We start from the raw sequence: 15820 nt of genomic DNA on the forward strand, positions 1-15820 counted from the left end.
ATTGTTCATATTTTGTGGAATAAATGCATTCAAGGAGAGAAATGTAAGAAATTGCACTCAGTTACTTTTTCAGTTTTAGAAGTGTTTTTATGTTGCTTTGTTAAATGGCGTTATTTTAATTGTTGGTTTTTCTTGTCATATCTATCAGGAATCTTGGCTTTACTTCTACACTGCTAGCCAGGAATCAAACTATTTGTATACTCCAAAGAAGTGAAATATAATGAATCGCATATACTTCTAGTAAAGTCATTTGTCTTTGTTTTTTGAACATTCAGCAAACATTGAACAGTAAATTTTTAATTGAATAGTATTTGAAACGATGTTTGGCTCCACATATATTTGACATAAAAGAAAATAATTATATTGGAATAATGTCATTCATCACAGTAGTGGTCTGTTTCAGATGTCATTTTCATTACAATGTGGAATCGACACTATCCATACAAAAAATGTGAACATGAATATGAGCAAGAATCTGAAGAGTTTTTTACTCAATTATCTAAAAAGTAGTAACTAGTTAGTAGACAATCTTAATGAATGGGAACTCTCTTCTACCTCTTAGTAGAATTGTTATAGTATAAAATAACATTTCATGACACACAGGAACACAAAAAGAAATAATGTAATGCTAGAATATATTTATTTTTATATTTTATGTGAACTTAATAATGAAAAGCTTATAAATTGAACCTTATAATTCTAAGCCCATGGTTGCATGCAACCATTGTAATGCACAGGCATATTTCTGCACTCTAAAATGCGATCCTTGGCTCTTTCACTATGTTAGAAGTAGATTGTGGATTAAGCCTACTGGAATTACATTTGATCCTAGTACTCCAAGAAACCCCCTTCACACCACTGGGTATCATTAAGAACCCCCTCCCTTTTCTCGTTGCATAATAGCTTCTCTTTAGAGTGTGGTTTCAACAGAAAGTGACTCCCCATTTCAAATGCACTGCAAGCATGAGAGAATGAGAAACCTGCACACTTGCAGGAAATGAATAGTTTTTCAATTTTTACTGTAATTCATTGATAATTACCAGTCAATGATTCTCTTAAACAATAAGCAGTGGGAGCACATTTGGTCATTAGTACACTCTCCAAACTAAATAAATAAATAACAAGGTTACTAAACTGTACCTTTCCTTCTCAATGAAGTGGTTTTTAACCACCTCAAGTGCATGAAGTGTACCTTTCGATTATTACACTAAAAGTTAATTACAGATACAACAGTCGTCCTTAGTGTCCTTAATGTGCATGTATATAAAGATACATATTTACATACAAAACATGTAGTGGTGGTCCTGACCCACTCAGGGTCTGTGAACGTGATTACAATTATTATTGAGTTTATTACAATATATTTATTATTGAAAACTATTATTAGCCTTTTTGACTGGATCCTTGAAGTGAACCCTATAAACTTAGACCTTATAATTCTGCCTCTGAACAGTATATTAATGGAAAATGCAACAGTTCTAAGAAATAGATGAAAATTGAAAAGATATTATTAATGCTACACATTTAATTTATGTTCACGTGATGGTTTCCTGAGTGGGTTCATCAAATGATCTTTACAGTTATCTTGGTCTCTGGTTACAGCAGGTTACAGAACCCCTGCCTTTAAAGTGTACCATGTGGTGAGAATGAATGAGAATTGAACGTTTTGGTACGAATGGTACGAAGTGAGAACGCATGAATAAATCAGGAACAAGAAATCTCTGTCTTCAACCAGAAGGTTGGGAGAATTTCTCTAGTCATGTCAGAGATTAGACTGCAATAACAGGCATTTCAGAGAGATAGCGTGTATTATTTAAACAAATCATGTGTCTAAATAAAAATAATTCTGCAGTCGTAATATAATTGTATAACATCTTATCATTTGGATAAATATGTCTAAGTATAGAATATGTTCCTTATAACATGTCAGATGATCAGTGGATCACAGGCACCACCAGGTCCCGCTAATTCCACCTGCTCGCTGATTGGTCTGCTTTGTTTACTAAACTGATGGGCCAATTAGAAGTCCCAAATGTAGTCTAATATGAGGCCCCGCCCTCTCAGGTGTAACCCAATCCGATGCCCTGTCACAGGTAAAACCGGCCCTAAATTTTGAGTATATCCCAAAAAGCAAGAAAAGCTAACAAAACCCGTTCTCTCGCCGACAGCCGCAACGGTAACCCTCATTCCCTCGTTCCTCTGCTGGAAGAAGACGGGTCGGATATACAGTACCAACTAGAAAGTCCAGTCCGACCAAAACGAGATGTCACAGGAGCATGACAAGTAAGTGTGTGTACAGTGAATAACTCAGGTCCGTTACAGGACACTACTCATTTGGAGCAGCTGTGCAGACAAACGCTTCGTCTTAACTCTAATGTAGTATTTTTACATTTTATTTATTTATTTATTTTCCACAGAATTGTTTTTTTGTTTAAAGAAACATTTTCCTTTACTTCGAACAGAAAGAAAGACAAATTCGAGGTCATTATTTTCGGGTCTCTTAAAACTTCCAGAGTTGTTGTGAGAAGTTGCGCGAGTTGGAGATGTAGGATTGAGCCGCGCACAGAGTTTCGGCTCTGTTCCACCTGTCGTGTTCAGACCCGTGCCGCTGACACACACACACACACACACACACACACACACACACACACACACACACACACACACACACACACACACACACACACACACACAGGTGTACTGCACCTGCCGCGCCAGGACTCCGTGCGCGCTGCTTCGTACCGTCCTGTTTGCGCACACTAGTTTTTAGCCTTAGTCAACTTTATTAGAGGAAAATGAACGGAACTAGCTAACTAACTACATAAAACACATTTTTCAGTGGGTGTCACAACAATTTCAAGCACCCTGATACAGATTTGAAAGCACCTCGGTCTAAATCTTGACAGGTTTTTACGCACAGGAAGGAGTTTGTCGCCTGATGACATTCAGTGAAGTTTGTTATTGAAATGTAATTTGAATGTGATTTAACAGCGGCTGCTTTTTTTTTTTAACTTATGTGGGTTCATTTGTATTTTTAAGGTTTCAGTGCATCGACGGAGAGTCTGTTGACTCTAGTGAAATCGTACACCATTAGGCGTTGGCTGCTTTTCCAGTGAACAAATTGTGTTTAAGTTTGTGCCTTTGTAATTTGTTAAAAAACTAAACAAAATTGAGTAGCAGATCATCAGAAAGATTGTTGGTTGTTGGTGTTTGCTGCTCTGTACACCTATAAACAAAGACACTCAAAAACAACTTATATCTGAGTGCATGTGATTTGAAGTATTAAATAAAACTACTAATGAGCCTTGTAAGTTTGTGTTTGATTTTAAATGAGTGACCTTATTGCATGAACTGTCTCCTTCCACATTTAAGACAATTAATAGCAGCTGGAAAATTAGTCATTTATGCTGGCTGGCAGTAGCAGACCTGCATCCCATTTGTTTGCATGCTATTATGAAATGTCAAAGGTGCAATAAAATGTTTGAGGGTATGACCTTGAAATCCCAGCGGAAAGTTTTTTCTTTTTAATTTCTCCACGGGGATATAGTCAGGATATGGTGTAAAGTCTATCATTAACAATTTCACGCATGATCGGCCGTATTGTTTTTAGTAGCGGGATTGCGTTCCCACTCAGGTTTGTATTGTCCCGGGATAACGGATCTATCAGGTTCCAGTGTTAAAATCAAACGGGGTTGGAGCAGGAGAGGCTTAGAGAATGGTACAATTAGTTATCAGATTACTGCTAATCCGTAGTGCGTCAACAATTATCCTATGAGGACGCGCTAGTGTTTCTATGGCATCATAATATTGGCTTTGTGAATCAAAATCTCATCACTCAGAATGTCATCAATGAAGTCTTTTAAGAACATACAGTCTTATTCTGCCTTTTTCATTTGAGCGATTATCAGTAAACTATTAAACATACCCAGACTACTTTGGTACTTTGGTATAAAGAGATCTTTACCTTTCCAAGCTTGTTAGGTCATTTGCAACCTCCTTCCTTCATTATGCAGAAATAACTACACCCAGATAAAGGCACACACGGTCTCTTTCTAGTAATGCACTTAATGCACTAAAAAATAGGTTAGTCAATGGCAAAAAATGTCTCCTGGTAAGTGATAGCTACAAATGTAGAACAATGATGTTGAAGAGTAAGACGAGGGTTTTTTCTTTCTTATTAAAACAATAGGCCTTTACACTGATTGATGGTATAATGCTCTGTAATGTCAAGGTTCTTGACAGCCACCCAATCAGGAACTGTGATCTTTGTTGGTCTTACTGGAAGAGCCAGTAGGGCATCTTGTCAGACAGGAAGCGACTGAGATTTATTCCACTTTCAGATGGGTTTACCTTGGTTCACCATTATAATGAAGACCTTTGACTGCTTTATGTAAAAAGATGTACCTTCATTTGTCACTGTCTCGTCATCGTTGCACAACCAAGCCGGTATAACCTCTTCAGTTAAACAAATCTGTTGTTTATTTTTGAAGTCCAGTCACCTGAGGTGTCTGACTGGTTTATCTTAAGCCCATTTCTACACAAGTGTTTCTTTTTGTACATACCTACATAGATGACTAGTAGTGCTCTTTCTCTCTCTCATCCATCTCTATCCCTCACAGTAAGCGGGCAGTGCTCGTGCTACAGAATGATCCAGCCTACAGCCAACGTCGTAACTTCACCAGTGACGATGAAGCATGGAAGTCCTTTCTGGAGAACCCTCTTACAGCTGCCACCAAAGCTATGATGAGCATCAATGGAGATGAAGACAGTGCTGCTGCTTTAAGCCTTCTTTATGACTATTACAAGGTACTGAAAGAGGCCTAGTCTTATGAATATACTTATGGATTATTGATTGTATCATCAGCTTTTTCTTAGCTATGTACAGAGAATTTTCAGTACTCAAATGTCAAAGCTTAATTCCTGAACAACATTCATTGTGAGAAGCAAGTGACTGATTTTGACAATGCCTGATGTTGAAACTTGAGCATGGAGAAACATGAAGAAATGTTAGGGTCAGACAACTGTGGATATCTGCAATGTCCTGAAATATCGTCATGATAATGTAAAGCCAGTTTATGTAAATATATATGTTTGCACTTACATATGTACTGTATCTATTAGTGTACTAACTAATAAACTTAATTATTTGTCTGTTTAAAGAATTGCTTGGACATTAATATTAAATGATCCTCAGTAATACATAAGCTTTGGCACTGTATGTATTGTATGTCCACTGCAATAAATAACAGGTCATCTATAAAGATAAAGCTGTGTGTAGTTCAGGTTAACAGAGGCTGTGTTTGCCTTCCCCAGGTGCCACGGGAAAAGAGGACAATATCCCAGCCAAAGGCTGACATCCTAGGCTCTGATGTGGATCCCAACAAAAGGTGACGTGTACTTGTTCAAAGTAGTGGTTATGGACGACCCTTTTGTTGTCTTTGCTGTTGCGTGACGTCTGCGTTCCTCTTCAGCAGGAACCTCATGGCTCCTCACCCAGAGGCCTCAATGACATCACCTGAGAACAGGATCCAGGTTCTGAAGGGAGTCCCGCTGAACATCGTGCTCCCTGGGAACCAGCTGGTGCAGGACAAGAGGGCACTCTTCCCCTCACCGGACACCACAGTCACAGTGTCTATCGCTGCTATGCCCAGTTACCCTGTAAAGACTGAAGAGCCACCGCATGCTTTTTCTGTCTCCGTGCCCAACCCACACTGCTCTGAGCCTGACGGTCATGCAGTGGCATTCGATCGTCAGCTCGCCCACAGTCAGTTCAGCCCCAACCCACAGCCCCGTACACCAGACTCTACCTTCCCTGAGACCTTCAAGGAAGGGGGTCAGGAGGTAGGTTGATCTTCTCATTATACTTTCAGTCATGTATTGTTTCTTTCCCTCACTACCTTCATCATGGTTCTTCTCACACAAAGCCCCCTACCCCAATGACCTTTACAGCGAACTCTAGTGTAAGGCGGAATAATGCTTGAAATGTTATTTGAACATAGCCAGAAGAGCGGCTAGCATGTCATTATGCCATTGTCTCGCTGGCACAATAAAGTGCTGTGTTTTCCTGCTGCACAAAAGCCAGGGCCTTCTCTCTCTGACTCTCTTTCTCTCTCTCTCTCTTTTTAAATCTATCCTAGTCTGTATTAAAACCTATGTTATGGAGGGGCGGGGGATTACTTTAGAATGGCCAACAAAACCCTGCACACACAGATAACTTAGGGGAAGCTCTCTTTTTGTTTGCCCTGTGGTTGCATGCTTTGGCTGGCAGCAAGCAACGCCACGGCGTGGCTGTTTGCGCTGATGCCGGGCCCTCTCGGACACTCTTTTGTACTCCACAGGTGTTCTCGTTCCCAGGGGATCTCCAGTTACGGATGGCCTCTATTGCACAAGAGGACTATCCCGCCTTCGACACCATGTCGGGGTAAGCCATCATAACTGCCTCACTCCTGAGTACCCCCCCTTTGGGAGATTATGATGATAAGATGCCTACCATTTTTTTTCAGTGTTATGATTAAAGCCTAAAAGTCAATGACTAGCTTAGTTCTCATGTGACTGTAGACCTTCAACCAAAAAATGTATGCACATTGCTTTTCATATCACAGTAAAGAGAATTAAAATTGCTTTGGGTATAACTGGTTAATTTAATTGGATCAATGGTTTTGTCTTTGTTTACCAGTAATAATTTTGAGTACACACTGGAAGCCTCAAAGTCCCTCCGGCAGAAGTCAGGTGATGGCACAATGACATACCTCAATAAGGGCCAGTTCTACCCTATCACTCTAAAGGAAACAGACAACAGCAAAGTCCTTCACCACCCCATCTGCAAAGTCAGGGTATGTGGAGTGTGCGTGTGTTTGTGTGTGTTTGTTTGACATGTTAGTTAGACGTGTGTCTTGAACTTTCATCATAATTTGTTTTTACAGAGTGTCGTGATGGTAGTGTTCGGTGAGGAGAAATGTAGGGATGACCAGCTCAAGCACTGGAAGTATTGGCACTCCAGACAGCACACAGCCAAACAGAGGTGTATCGACATCGGTGAGGAGTTTCAGATATTTCCCAGAGCCCATGTTTTCTTCATGACTCAGGCTTATTCACCTGTGCTGCAAAACAAAAACAAAACAAAAAAACAATGCAGACTTTGTCAGACACCATTTTAGACCATCATTCTCTATTCAAGACAAGATAAGAACATTGTTTCAATAGGTTGGGCCAAGAAACTCACTCTGTGCCTGTTTCAATAGAATTTTTTTTTATATATAAAATATATAATTTTTTATAATTATATATATATATATATATATATATATATATATATAAAGCATATTGTTGATTTTTCTAAGCACATAAAAACACATAAAACAAGTTTCTTATATAACACTATAAATTATACATATAGGGTGATTATAGAGTAATAACATAATTAAACTTGACCAAATACTAACTAAGGCTTTTAGGGGATTCTGCCGAATAGTCTCAGAGAATGCTCTATAGATCAAAGATGAGAGCCATATTACAGTGGAAGTGGGTGGGTTAGAAAAGGGGGTGGAGGTAGAAAGAGCTTAATGATCCTTTTTGTTTACCATCTGCAAACTGTTCTCTGATGAATGGGGGTAGCAGGTAAACAATACAACAGGGCAAATGGTCTGAATTGACCTGGAAAAAGTGAGCTTGAAGTTAGTCTACCAACTCAATTCAACACACAATAAAAGATGACTACAATCTATTACTCCTGAGTCTGTTGATATCCAAACAATACGAGCCTCCCCCACCAATGGATGTTAAATCTAATAGGACATTTGGTGTTTTTTTTTATATACTTAGAAGGCTGGGAAAACGAGATACAAATGACATTTAGTAATCACATGTCAAACACTACAGTGTTAGCTACAGTGATGGGACGTCTCAGAGACTACAGATTTTGGTGATCTTGGGGAAATTTTTCAGTCTGTAAAAAAACAAATCAACAGCACTTGAAGCATAGCTGTTCCTGTTTAAGCTGCCCTATATTAATTGGGCAAACACAAGTTCTTTTTATTGTATAAACCTTCGGCATCTTTTCAAGTCTTTTTCATCTTTCAAACAACCTAAAACTTTCCTTTCTTTCCTCGGTCTTTAGTGCTAACCTCAACATTTTCCCCTGTCCACAGCTGACTACAAAGAAAGCTTTAATACCATCAGCAACATTGAGGAGATTTCCTACAACGCTATCTCTTTCACATGGGACATCAATGAAGAGGCAAAGGTAGGCTTTGGAAAATATTGTCATTACTCTTTCAGCTTCAGTTGAAAAGTCCAATAAGTAACAAAATCAAATTTCACTTTAGAGTGAAGAACTCATTTGAAGTCCACCAGATGTTGCTTAAGAATCACTCAGTTGTTATTTCAGTAAGAAGCACTTAACTATAGATATTATTAAAAAAAAATTCAGTTTGAATCAAGAGTTAGTAATACGTGTATAGCAAGAGTGCATGTACTTGTTGCTGTGCTTTTTCTGTCCTTTAGTTATGTGGCAGCCCATCAGCTTGAGATCTGTAGGAAGATTAGACATTAGTTTGTTAAGTTCGGGTTACAGGCTAATAGTTTGTGTGTTTTACGGTGCAGTAAAAACTGAGCTTTTATTGAACTATTTTGGTGCTATATTACTGTGTTTAACAAACCCTCCTCACCTCTTAAAATAAACCTGACCTTTAGAAAAGTAGGCCTGTGAAGAGATTTATACTCAAAATAGACAGTGCCATGTTGGGCACATTGTGATTACTCAAACAATGGACAATCTTTCAGCAAAACAAACCATGTGCCCTGTTTCTACTGGTTTGAAAGGTGTAATTAGGAATGAATATGAGCAAGGAAGTGCTAATCAGGGGCTTTCCATGGCATACATTTGTTTTGGGGTTTTAAGTGTGCTTTCATTTTGACTAATACGGCACCGTATGTTTTAAAGTAAAGTAATAATGAAAAATAAATAAAGTTAAATCCTTTCGCGTAAAAAGAAGGTAAATACTTATGTATGTAACACAGTAAAGAAGTGTGTGTATGTGGGCGTGTTAGTTTGTTAGCTACTAAGAATTAGTTCTCAGCCCATTTCACCTGTCAGCCCTATTGTATGCTATGGTGATGCTCTCAGAGGAGACGTTTGGGTGAGACGCAGCTCTGCCCTAAAAGGAATGAGGAAACATAAAGAAATATAGAAGAGCCAAGACCTAAAACCTAGCACTGACACTTTATGGAATCCAGTTTAACGAGTTCATCAGGACAAGTGTGGTACAGACCCGTCACTCATCAAGTGGCAGCTTGACATTTTTAATCCACCTACACTGACCAGTTCAGCTTCTTTTTAAGCCCTAAATGGTAGTGGCTAAATTTCCTTTATAGTCTGAAAAAATTACTGTCAGCTAATTTTTTAAGTTAATACATACTGATGTATTAATGAGTCATGTGTAAAATACAGCATTATGTGCTGTGTGTTGTACTGAATACCAGGATGTAGATCACAAGGTATGCATGCGGTCATAGGATACTCATCCGTGTACTCTGGAGTGCTCTCTGTTTGCTGTGCTTGTCTGTGTGTATCTGTGTTTATGTGTATGTGTGTGTGTGTGTGTGTGTGTGTGTGTGTGTGTGTGTGTGTGTGTGTGTGTGTGTGTGTGTGTGTGTAAGACAGAAGAGAAAAAAATGGAATGAGAAGTGTAGATATTCATTCTGCAGTCCTTTTTTTGCTTATAAAAATGATAAGAAGTACGGGAAACGTGAATTATGACATCATTTTGTACAGTTATAATGAAAATGTTGATGAATGATAATGAAATGTTGCTCTTAATCGTGTTTCAGTGATTCACCAGGTGTACAAACACAAAGCAAGTATGAAACAGACTTGATCGTGTAAAAAGAATATACTTATGGCCTGTTCTGCCACCTAGCGGACAGTTATGAAACAGCACGTACAAAATTAGCATTCACTGATCTTAAAGCACCTGATGAAAAACTTTGTTTTATCTTGCTTAGTGTTCTGTATTACTTATCTGCATCGATATATATATATTTATTATTATTATTATTATTATTATTATTATTATTATTATTATTATTATTATTATTATTATTATTAATAATAATTTTATATAGTTGTATTATTTATTTGCCAAAGGGACATTAAATTTTCTTCTTCTTGTAATTCCGGCTTTTCCCGTTAGGTGTCGCCACATCGAATCATCTGTTTCCACCAAACTCTATCCTCTTGGTCCTTTACTCTCACACCAATTAACTTCATGTACTTTAACACACCCATATATCTCCTCTATTTCCTTCCCCCCGACCTCTTACCTGGCAGCTCCATCTCCAACATCCTTCTACCAATATAACCATCTCCCTCCTCTGTACATGTCCAAACCATCTCAATCTATCCTCTCTGACCTTGGTCCCAAAACAGCCAACCTGAGCTGTCCCTCTGATGTACTCGTTCCTAAACCTGTAAATCCTCATAACTCCTAAAGAGAACCTCAATATCCTCATATCTGCTATCTCCATTCCTGCCTCTTGTCTTTTCCTCTAACCCATACAGCCATAATCCATGATTATTTCACAAATCTTATTGTTGCAAATAAGAAAAATCCTAAAGTCCTGTTTGACACCATTAAAAATATTGTTTCGCCCCCAGCTCCACAAGTATCTTTTTTTAATTTTTTTTTTTTTATTATTTTTTTTTATTTGTATAGCGCTTTTTACAATAGACATTGTCTCAAAGCAGCTTTACAGAACATAAACATAGAGTATCTATATACTCATTAGCTGACTGTAACAGATTTTTACATTTCTTTGTCAGTAAAGTGCAGGACATTAGTGACAGTATTTCTCCTTCCTCGCACACCTATAATAGAGGTTCTCCTCTCCACTCTTGGGACCGTTTTTCCCCTGTCAGTCTACAGGACATTAAGGTTTTATTAAAAAAGATGAAACCTTCTTCTATCCCCGCTGACATTGTCCCAACGACTCTACTGTTAAACGCTACTGATACGCTTGCTCCCTGTCTGGTAAATATGATATACTTGTCTCTTTCTACTGGCAAGGTTCCCTCCTTTTTTAAACAAGCTGTAGTGAACCCCACTTTAAAAAAGCCAAACCTGGATCCTGCTGACCCTTTAAACTACCGGCCCATGTCTAAATTGCTGTTCATCTCCAAAATTTTAGAAAATGTGGTAGCTAATCTTTCCACTTATCTGTATTACCATCAAATCTTGGACAAGTTTCAATCAGGTTTCCGCAAAGTGCACTCAACTAAGGCAGCTCTTCTTAAGTGACATTTTGATGGCAGCAGACGCGGGCCAGTACACAGTGTTGGTTCTACTGGATCTAACCTCAGCGTTTGATACAGTTGACCATAAAATTTTGCAAAAGTGTTTGCAAAATGTTATTGGTTTATCTGGGTCTGTACTTCAGTGGTTTTCTTCTTATCTTACTGATAGAACCTTTTCTGTTGTGATAAATCAGATCATGTCTGACACTGTGCCTCTCTCATGTGGAGAGAGAGGGATCAGTATTAGGTCCTTTGCTGTTTTTACTGTATATGACACCTCCTGCTCAGAAAATTCAGTGTTTTAAGCATGTGTCCTATCACTTATATGCCGATGATATTCAGTTATACTGTTCTTTTAGGGAGTCTGAGTTTCACTTGCTGTCTAGCCTGTTGGAGTGTCTGTCTTGTATTAAGGAGTGGTTAGGCAGTAACTACCTTCAACTAAATCCGAAAAAGACAGAAACTTTGATCATTGCCCCAGATAAGAAAATTCCACAGATCAGGCAACATCTTGGTTCTTTGGGCTCTTCTGTTCAGTCAAGCCTCAGGAACCTCTGTGTTGTATTTGATAAATCCATGTCTTTAGATCAACATTCAGGACAGTTGGTTAAAAGCTGTTAAAAAGCTTACGGAATGTTTCTAAAATGAGGAAAATGTTGTCCAATGTAGATTTAGAGTATGTATTTGATTATACATGCCTTTATCTCTTCGCGTTTGGACTATTGTAATTCACTTTTTACTTGTCTTAACAAAAGTGTTTTAGATCGTCTTCAGATTGTTCAGAATTCAGCAGCAAGGCTTTTAACTGGAACCAGCAGAAGATATCACATCACACCAGTTTTAAACTCTCTTCACTGGTTACCAATCAAATATAGAATTGATTTTAAAATTTTAGTCCTCACTTATAGAGCCCTTCATGGGAATGCTCCTGGGAACATTTTTGACCTGTTGACCCCTTATGGCTCTTCGAGAGCATTGAGGTCATCAGGTCAAAATCTGGTTGTGGTCCCTAAAACCCATTTTAAAACTCAGGGGGATCTTTCTTTTAAGTCTGTGGCCCCCAGACTGTGGAACGCGTTGCCCCCGTCTCTGCGTGTGGCTGATTCTGCTGATTCCTTTAAAAAGCAACTGAAGACACTCTTATTTAGACAAGCTTTTAGCTGACTGGGCTTTTATGGTTTCGTCTCTGTTGTAGTGTGTTTTATTATTTTAGAGTTGAAGTTTTATCGTCTCTAAAAATTTCTCTTTTTTACTTTGTAAGATTGTTTTATTGTACATTTAAGTTTTATTGTTATATTTTGTAAAGCACTTTGTGATTTTATCTGTGAAAGGTGCTATATAAATAAACTTTACTTACTTACTTACAGCATAGATAGCTGGTCTCACTACTGTCTTGTACACCTTACCTTTGATAGAAAGGAATATCAAATGAATAGTAATAATACTAATATAACTTCTATTATAATTATAATTATAATGTATAATGTCTGTCTGAGTAAAGCATTAAATATGGAACTGTGTGCTACAGTTAATATATTGTACTATAAACGTTCTTTATCTGTGATAAATCAAGTGTTATTGCATCTGAGCCCAAAGGGGGAGACATACAACAATTAACTGCTTCAGGACTCACACTCTGTCTCACTTAGCAAAAAGCTATAAATAATGAATGCAACATACACATTACAACATCCTGTATATAACATTGAAAGTAAATGACAATATATGAAGCATTAATGACTGAATAAATGATGGGCTGCATTACATTTGTTGGTTTTGAAGTGTGCTCTAAATAGCCCATTGTAAACTCAACAGCTGGAGGAGTCTTTTTAATGGATCTTTTCTTCTCCATCTTGTTTAGATCTTCATCTCAGTCAACTGCCTGAGCACAGACTTTTCCTCTCAGAAGGGTGTGAAGGGTCTCCCACTGAACCTGCAAATTGACACATACAGCTACAACAACCGAAGCAACAAGCCTATTCACCGTGCTTACTGCCAGATCAAGGTGTTCTGTGACAAGGGGGCAGAGAGGAAGATCCGTGACGAGGAGCGCAAACAGTCACGCAGGAAGAGCAAAGCTGATGTGAACTTGACTCCCTGTGAGTGTAAACTGCATTACTGTATGATTTCATGTTTGCTAATGAGAAAAACAGTAATCATCAGATAATATAATGCACAAAATCTAGGAGGGGCAGGCAAATGGTTAGCTATAAAACACAATTGTTGTTGTTGTTGTTTTTTTTTACTTGACTCTGATGTGTGTTTATTAATGTGATTATTTTCTAGTTGTGGATGCCAAAATGTCTATGATGCACAAGCGTAGTGATATCACTGTGTTCAAGATGATGTCAGACCTGGACACTCAGCCTGTCCTCTTCATCCCAGACATACACTTCGCAAATTTCCAGCGCCATGTGAGTAAATTCCTGTATTGTCAGTGTAGTGTTCTTTAAGACTCATATGCCATAAGATTATATGATCATGAGAGCAGTACACAAAATCTTAATCACACACAAAGCAGACACACATCACACACATTCACTGAGCTTCACAATGCAGAATAGATAATAATAAATACATATACTGTCTATAAATAAGTACAGAAAATGACTGAAGAAGCTGTTCAAGTACAGTTTCCACTAAATAAAACAACTGATCGGTTTCAGTGAAAGCAGATTTAAGACTCAGAATAAGAATCTGACTCATTACATTACCATATCATCTGTTTATACTGAAACAGTAAAAAAAACAAAACAAAAAAAAACTCTAGAGGAAGTGTTTCACATACTAGCAGTGCAATTTCCCACAACCTATCCCAAGAGATAATAAATGAAGTCAGGTCAGTATGACCTCAGAGCTGTACTTGGCTAACACGTGAAAACTGCATGCTCTCTCAATGAACAAATCTCTTTATGGCACAGTTTTGGATGTTATCAGTTTGGACTCTGATAGATATAACAAGGACTCCAAAAGCTTGTGCAGATCCTAATTAAACATGTTTAATATTGTTTACTTTATTTATTTCTATATAAACTCTTTTATTAAACTCTGTTTCGGAGGCTCATGTCCATAGCTTTCTACTGGATTGAGTAGACTGATCACAGATGAGTACGGTCCCTGAGAAAGACCTTTAACCTCATTACAGGCTGTACACCAGCTGACCCCTAGGGCAGTATAAATCCAAAAATAAACCTTCTGACTGTTTGCTGTCCTGAATTACACAGAAAAACATTTGTTTTTTGAACACAGTTTTGGTGCAGTTCCAGTGCAAATCCACATAACCTATTTTGGGTTCAGTCACATAGTAGATAATGGAGAACATGCACACCAAGGATGGGGAATGGGACAATATGTTTTTGGCTTAAAAAGCCTGCATTGTGAATTATCTTGAAATCAGACTCTTGGCTAAATATGAAAAACAATAAAGAGAAAATGTAAAAATAACCTAAATGACAGTGTCATATATGTCAATTTATATCTAAATAAGGAGCCAATTTTAGTTTATTAGTAAAGCACTATGGAAATCACAGCACAGGTCAAGCTCCCTTTCATACAGCTCAAGCAATATTCCTTTAAGAATAAATATGTGGGGGAGTATAGTAGTGTGGACATGGCCTCAGGAGAGAGTCTGTGGGTAAGCTTGCTGTAAATATCTATTTGCCAAGCTACATACATGTTCACATGTTGTACAAGCTGCATACATGTTGTTCATTATCTTATTCTTGACATATTATTGAATGTTTTGTCCTTGGGTTACACAGTTGAAGTGTGTAAATATAATGCATTAATGGAGAAATGCATGATTATAAGCTCTAGTCAGCAAAATATAGAATTTTATATAATGTCTGTTACCAGGCTGTTGCACTGAACAGTTTGAGTAATTAAATATTTCCTTTGTTTTTTTTTTACTCAGCCCTTCTCAACTGAAGATGCAGAAGATGGGTAGGTTTGCATTTGAAATATTGGTAATTTGTTTGGTAATGGTATTTTTTCTGTCTCCCAAAAAAATGCCAGTAGATGGATTAGCTGTGCTAAATTCCCTTAGGTGTGATTGAGTACTTGAGTGTGTGCACTACAATAGACTGGCATCTAACTTGGGATACGTCCAAGCCCTTTGCCCAGTGTTACTTAGTTCAACATTGGATGGGATAAAGCAGTTACTAAAGATGAATGAATGAATCAATGAATGAATAAAATTCCAGGCTATAAAATTTCTTTTTCTAGGAAACACCAGAAAAGTATTACTGGTATTAGCACTGGTATTATTTTGGGTCAATGACTTATTGACTTTTCTAAGAACCACACATAACTTTTTAATCTGTTTCTCTCTCTTTTTCTTTCAGCTCAGGCTCAGGAATGAAAAAATTACCCTACTTAGAAGATGAGTTTGGATCTCCTCCTAATAAGATGGCCAGGGTTGATGAACCAAAAAGAGGTGTGCAGTGTTTTTATTATAAGATGTTGTCTACTTTTTATGTTTGTGAACCAATTTTCTGTACCAAATCTTGTTTGCATGAGAGAGGAGTGTAG

At 37.8% G+C, this 15820-nt stretch overlaps 1 protein-coding gene and 1 long non-coding RNA gene across 6 annotated transcripts in view; one reads left to right on the forward strand and one right to left on the reverse strand.

Annotated features, from left to right (window-relative positions):
• grhl1 (grainyhead-like transcription factor 1) overlaps positions 1-15820 on the forward strand; it is a 37631-nt gene that overhangs the window by 18070 nt on the left and 3741 nt on the right. Inside the window, exons 3-14 of one of the 5 annotated variants that reach the window (XM_027172465.2) lie at positions 2169-2283; positions 4620-4806; positions 5314-5387; positions 5472-5841; positions 6339-6421; positions 6677-6833; positions 6924-7035; positions 8148-8242; positions 13152-13389; positions 13577-13704; positions 15204-15232; positions 15634-15725. In XM_027172465.2, the coding sequence (XP_027028266.1) occupies positions 2264-2283; positions 4620-4806; positions 5314-5387; positions 5472-5841; positions 6339-6421; positions 6677-6833; positions 6924-7035; positions 8148-8242; positions 13152-13389; positions 13577-13704; positions 15204-15232; positions 15634-15725 (1585 nt within the window). In that variant the 5' untranslated portion in view covers positions 2169-2263. Of the gene's footprint in view, positions 1-2118; positions 2284-4619; positions 4807-5313; positions 5388-5471; positions 5842-6338; positions 6422-6676; positions 6834-6923; positions 7036-8147; positions 8243-13151; positions 13390-13576; positions 13705-15203; positions 15233-15633; positions 15726-15820 lie in introns of those variants that run through there. The other 4 variants (XM_027172468.2, XM_027172467.2, XM_027172464.2 and 1 more) reach the window with 4 other exon arrangements.
• On the reverse strand, positions 6820-13196 carry LOC113659580. Its single transcript, XR_003444651.2, has 4 exons — positions 13056-13196; positions 12648-12696; positions 8475-8529; positions 6820-7100 (listed from the first exon to the last, which is right to left on the reverse strand). It is a non-coding gene; the product is annotated as an uncharacterized LOC113659580 (long non-coding RNA).

The sequence above is a fragment of the Tachysurus fulvidraco genome, chromosome 12 (assembly GCF_022655615.1).
Source record: "Tachysurus fulvidraco isolate hzauxx_2018 chromosome 12, HZAU_PFXX_2.0, whole genome shotgun sequence".
Taxonomy (NCBI): Eukaryota; Metazoa; Chordata; class Actinopteri; order Siluriformes; family Bagridae; genus Tachysurus; species Tachysurus fulvidraco.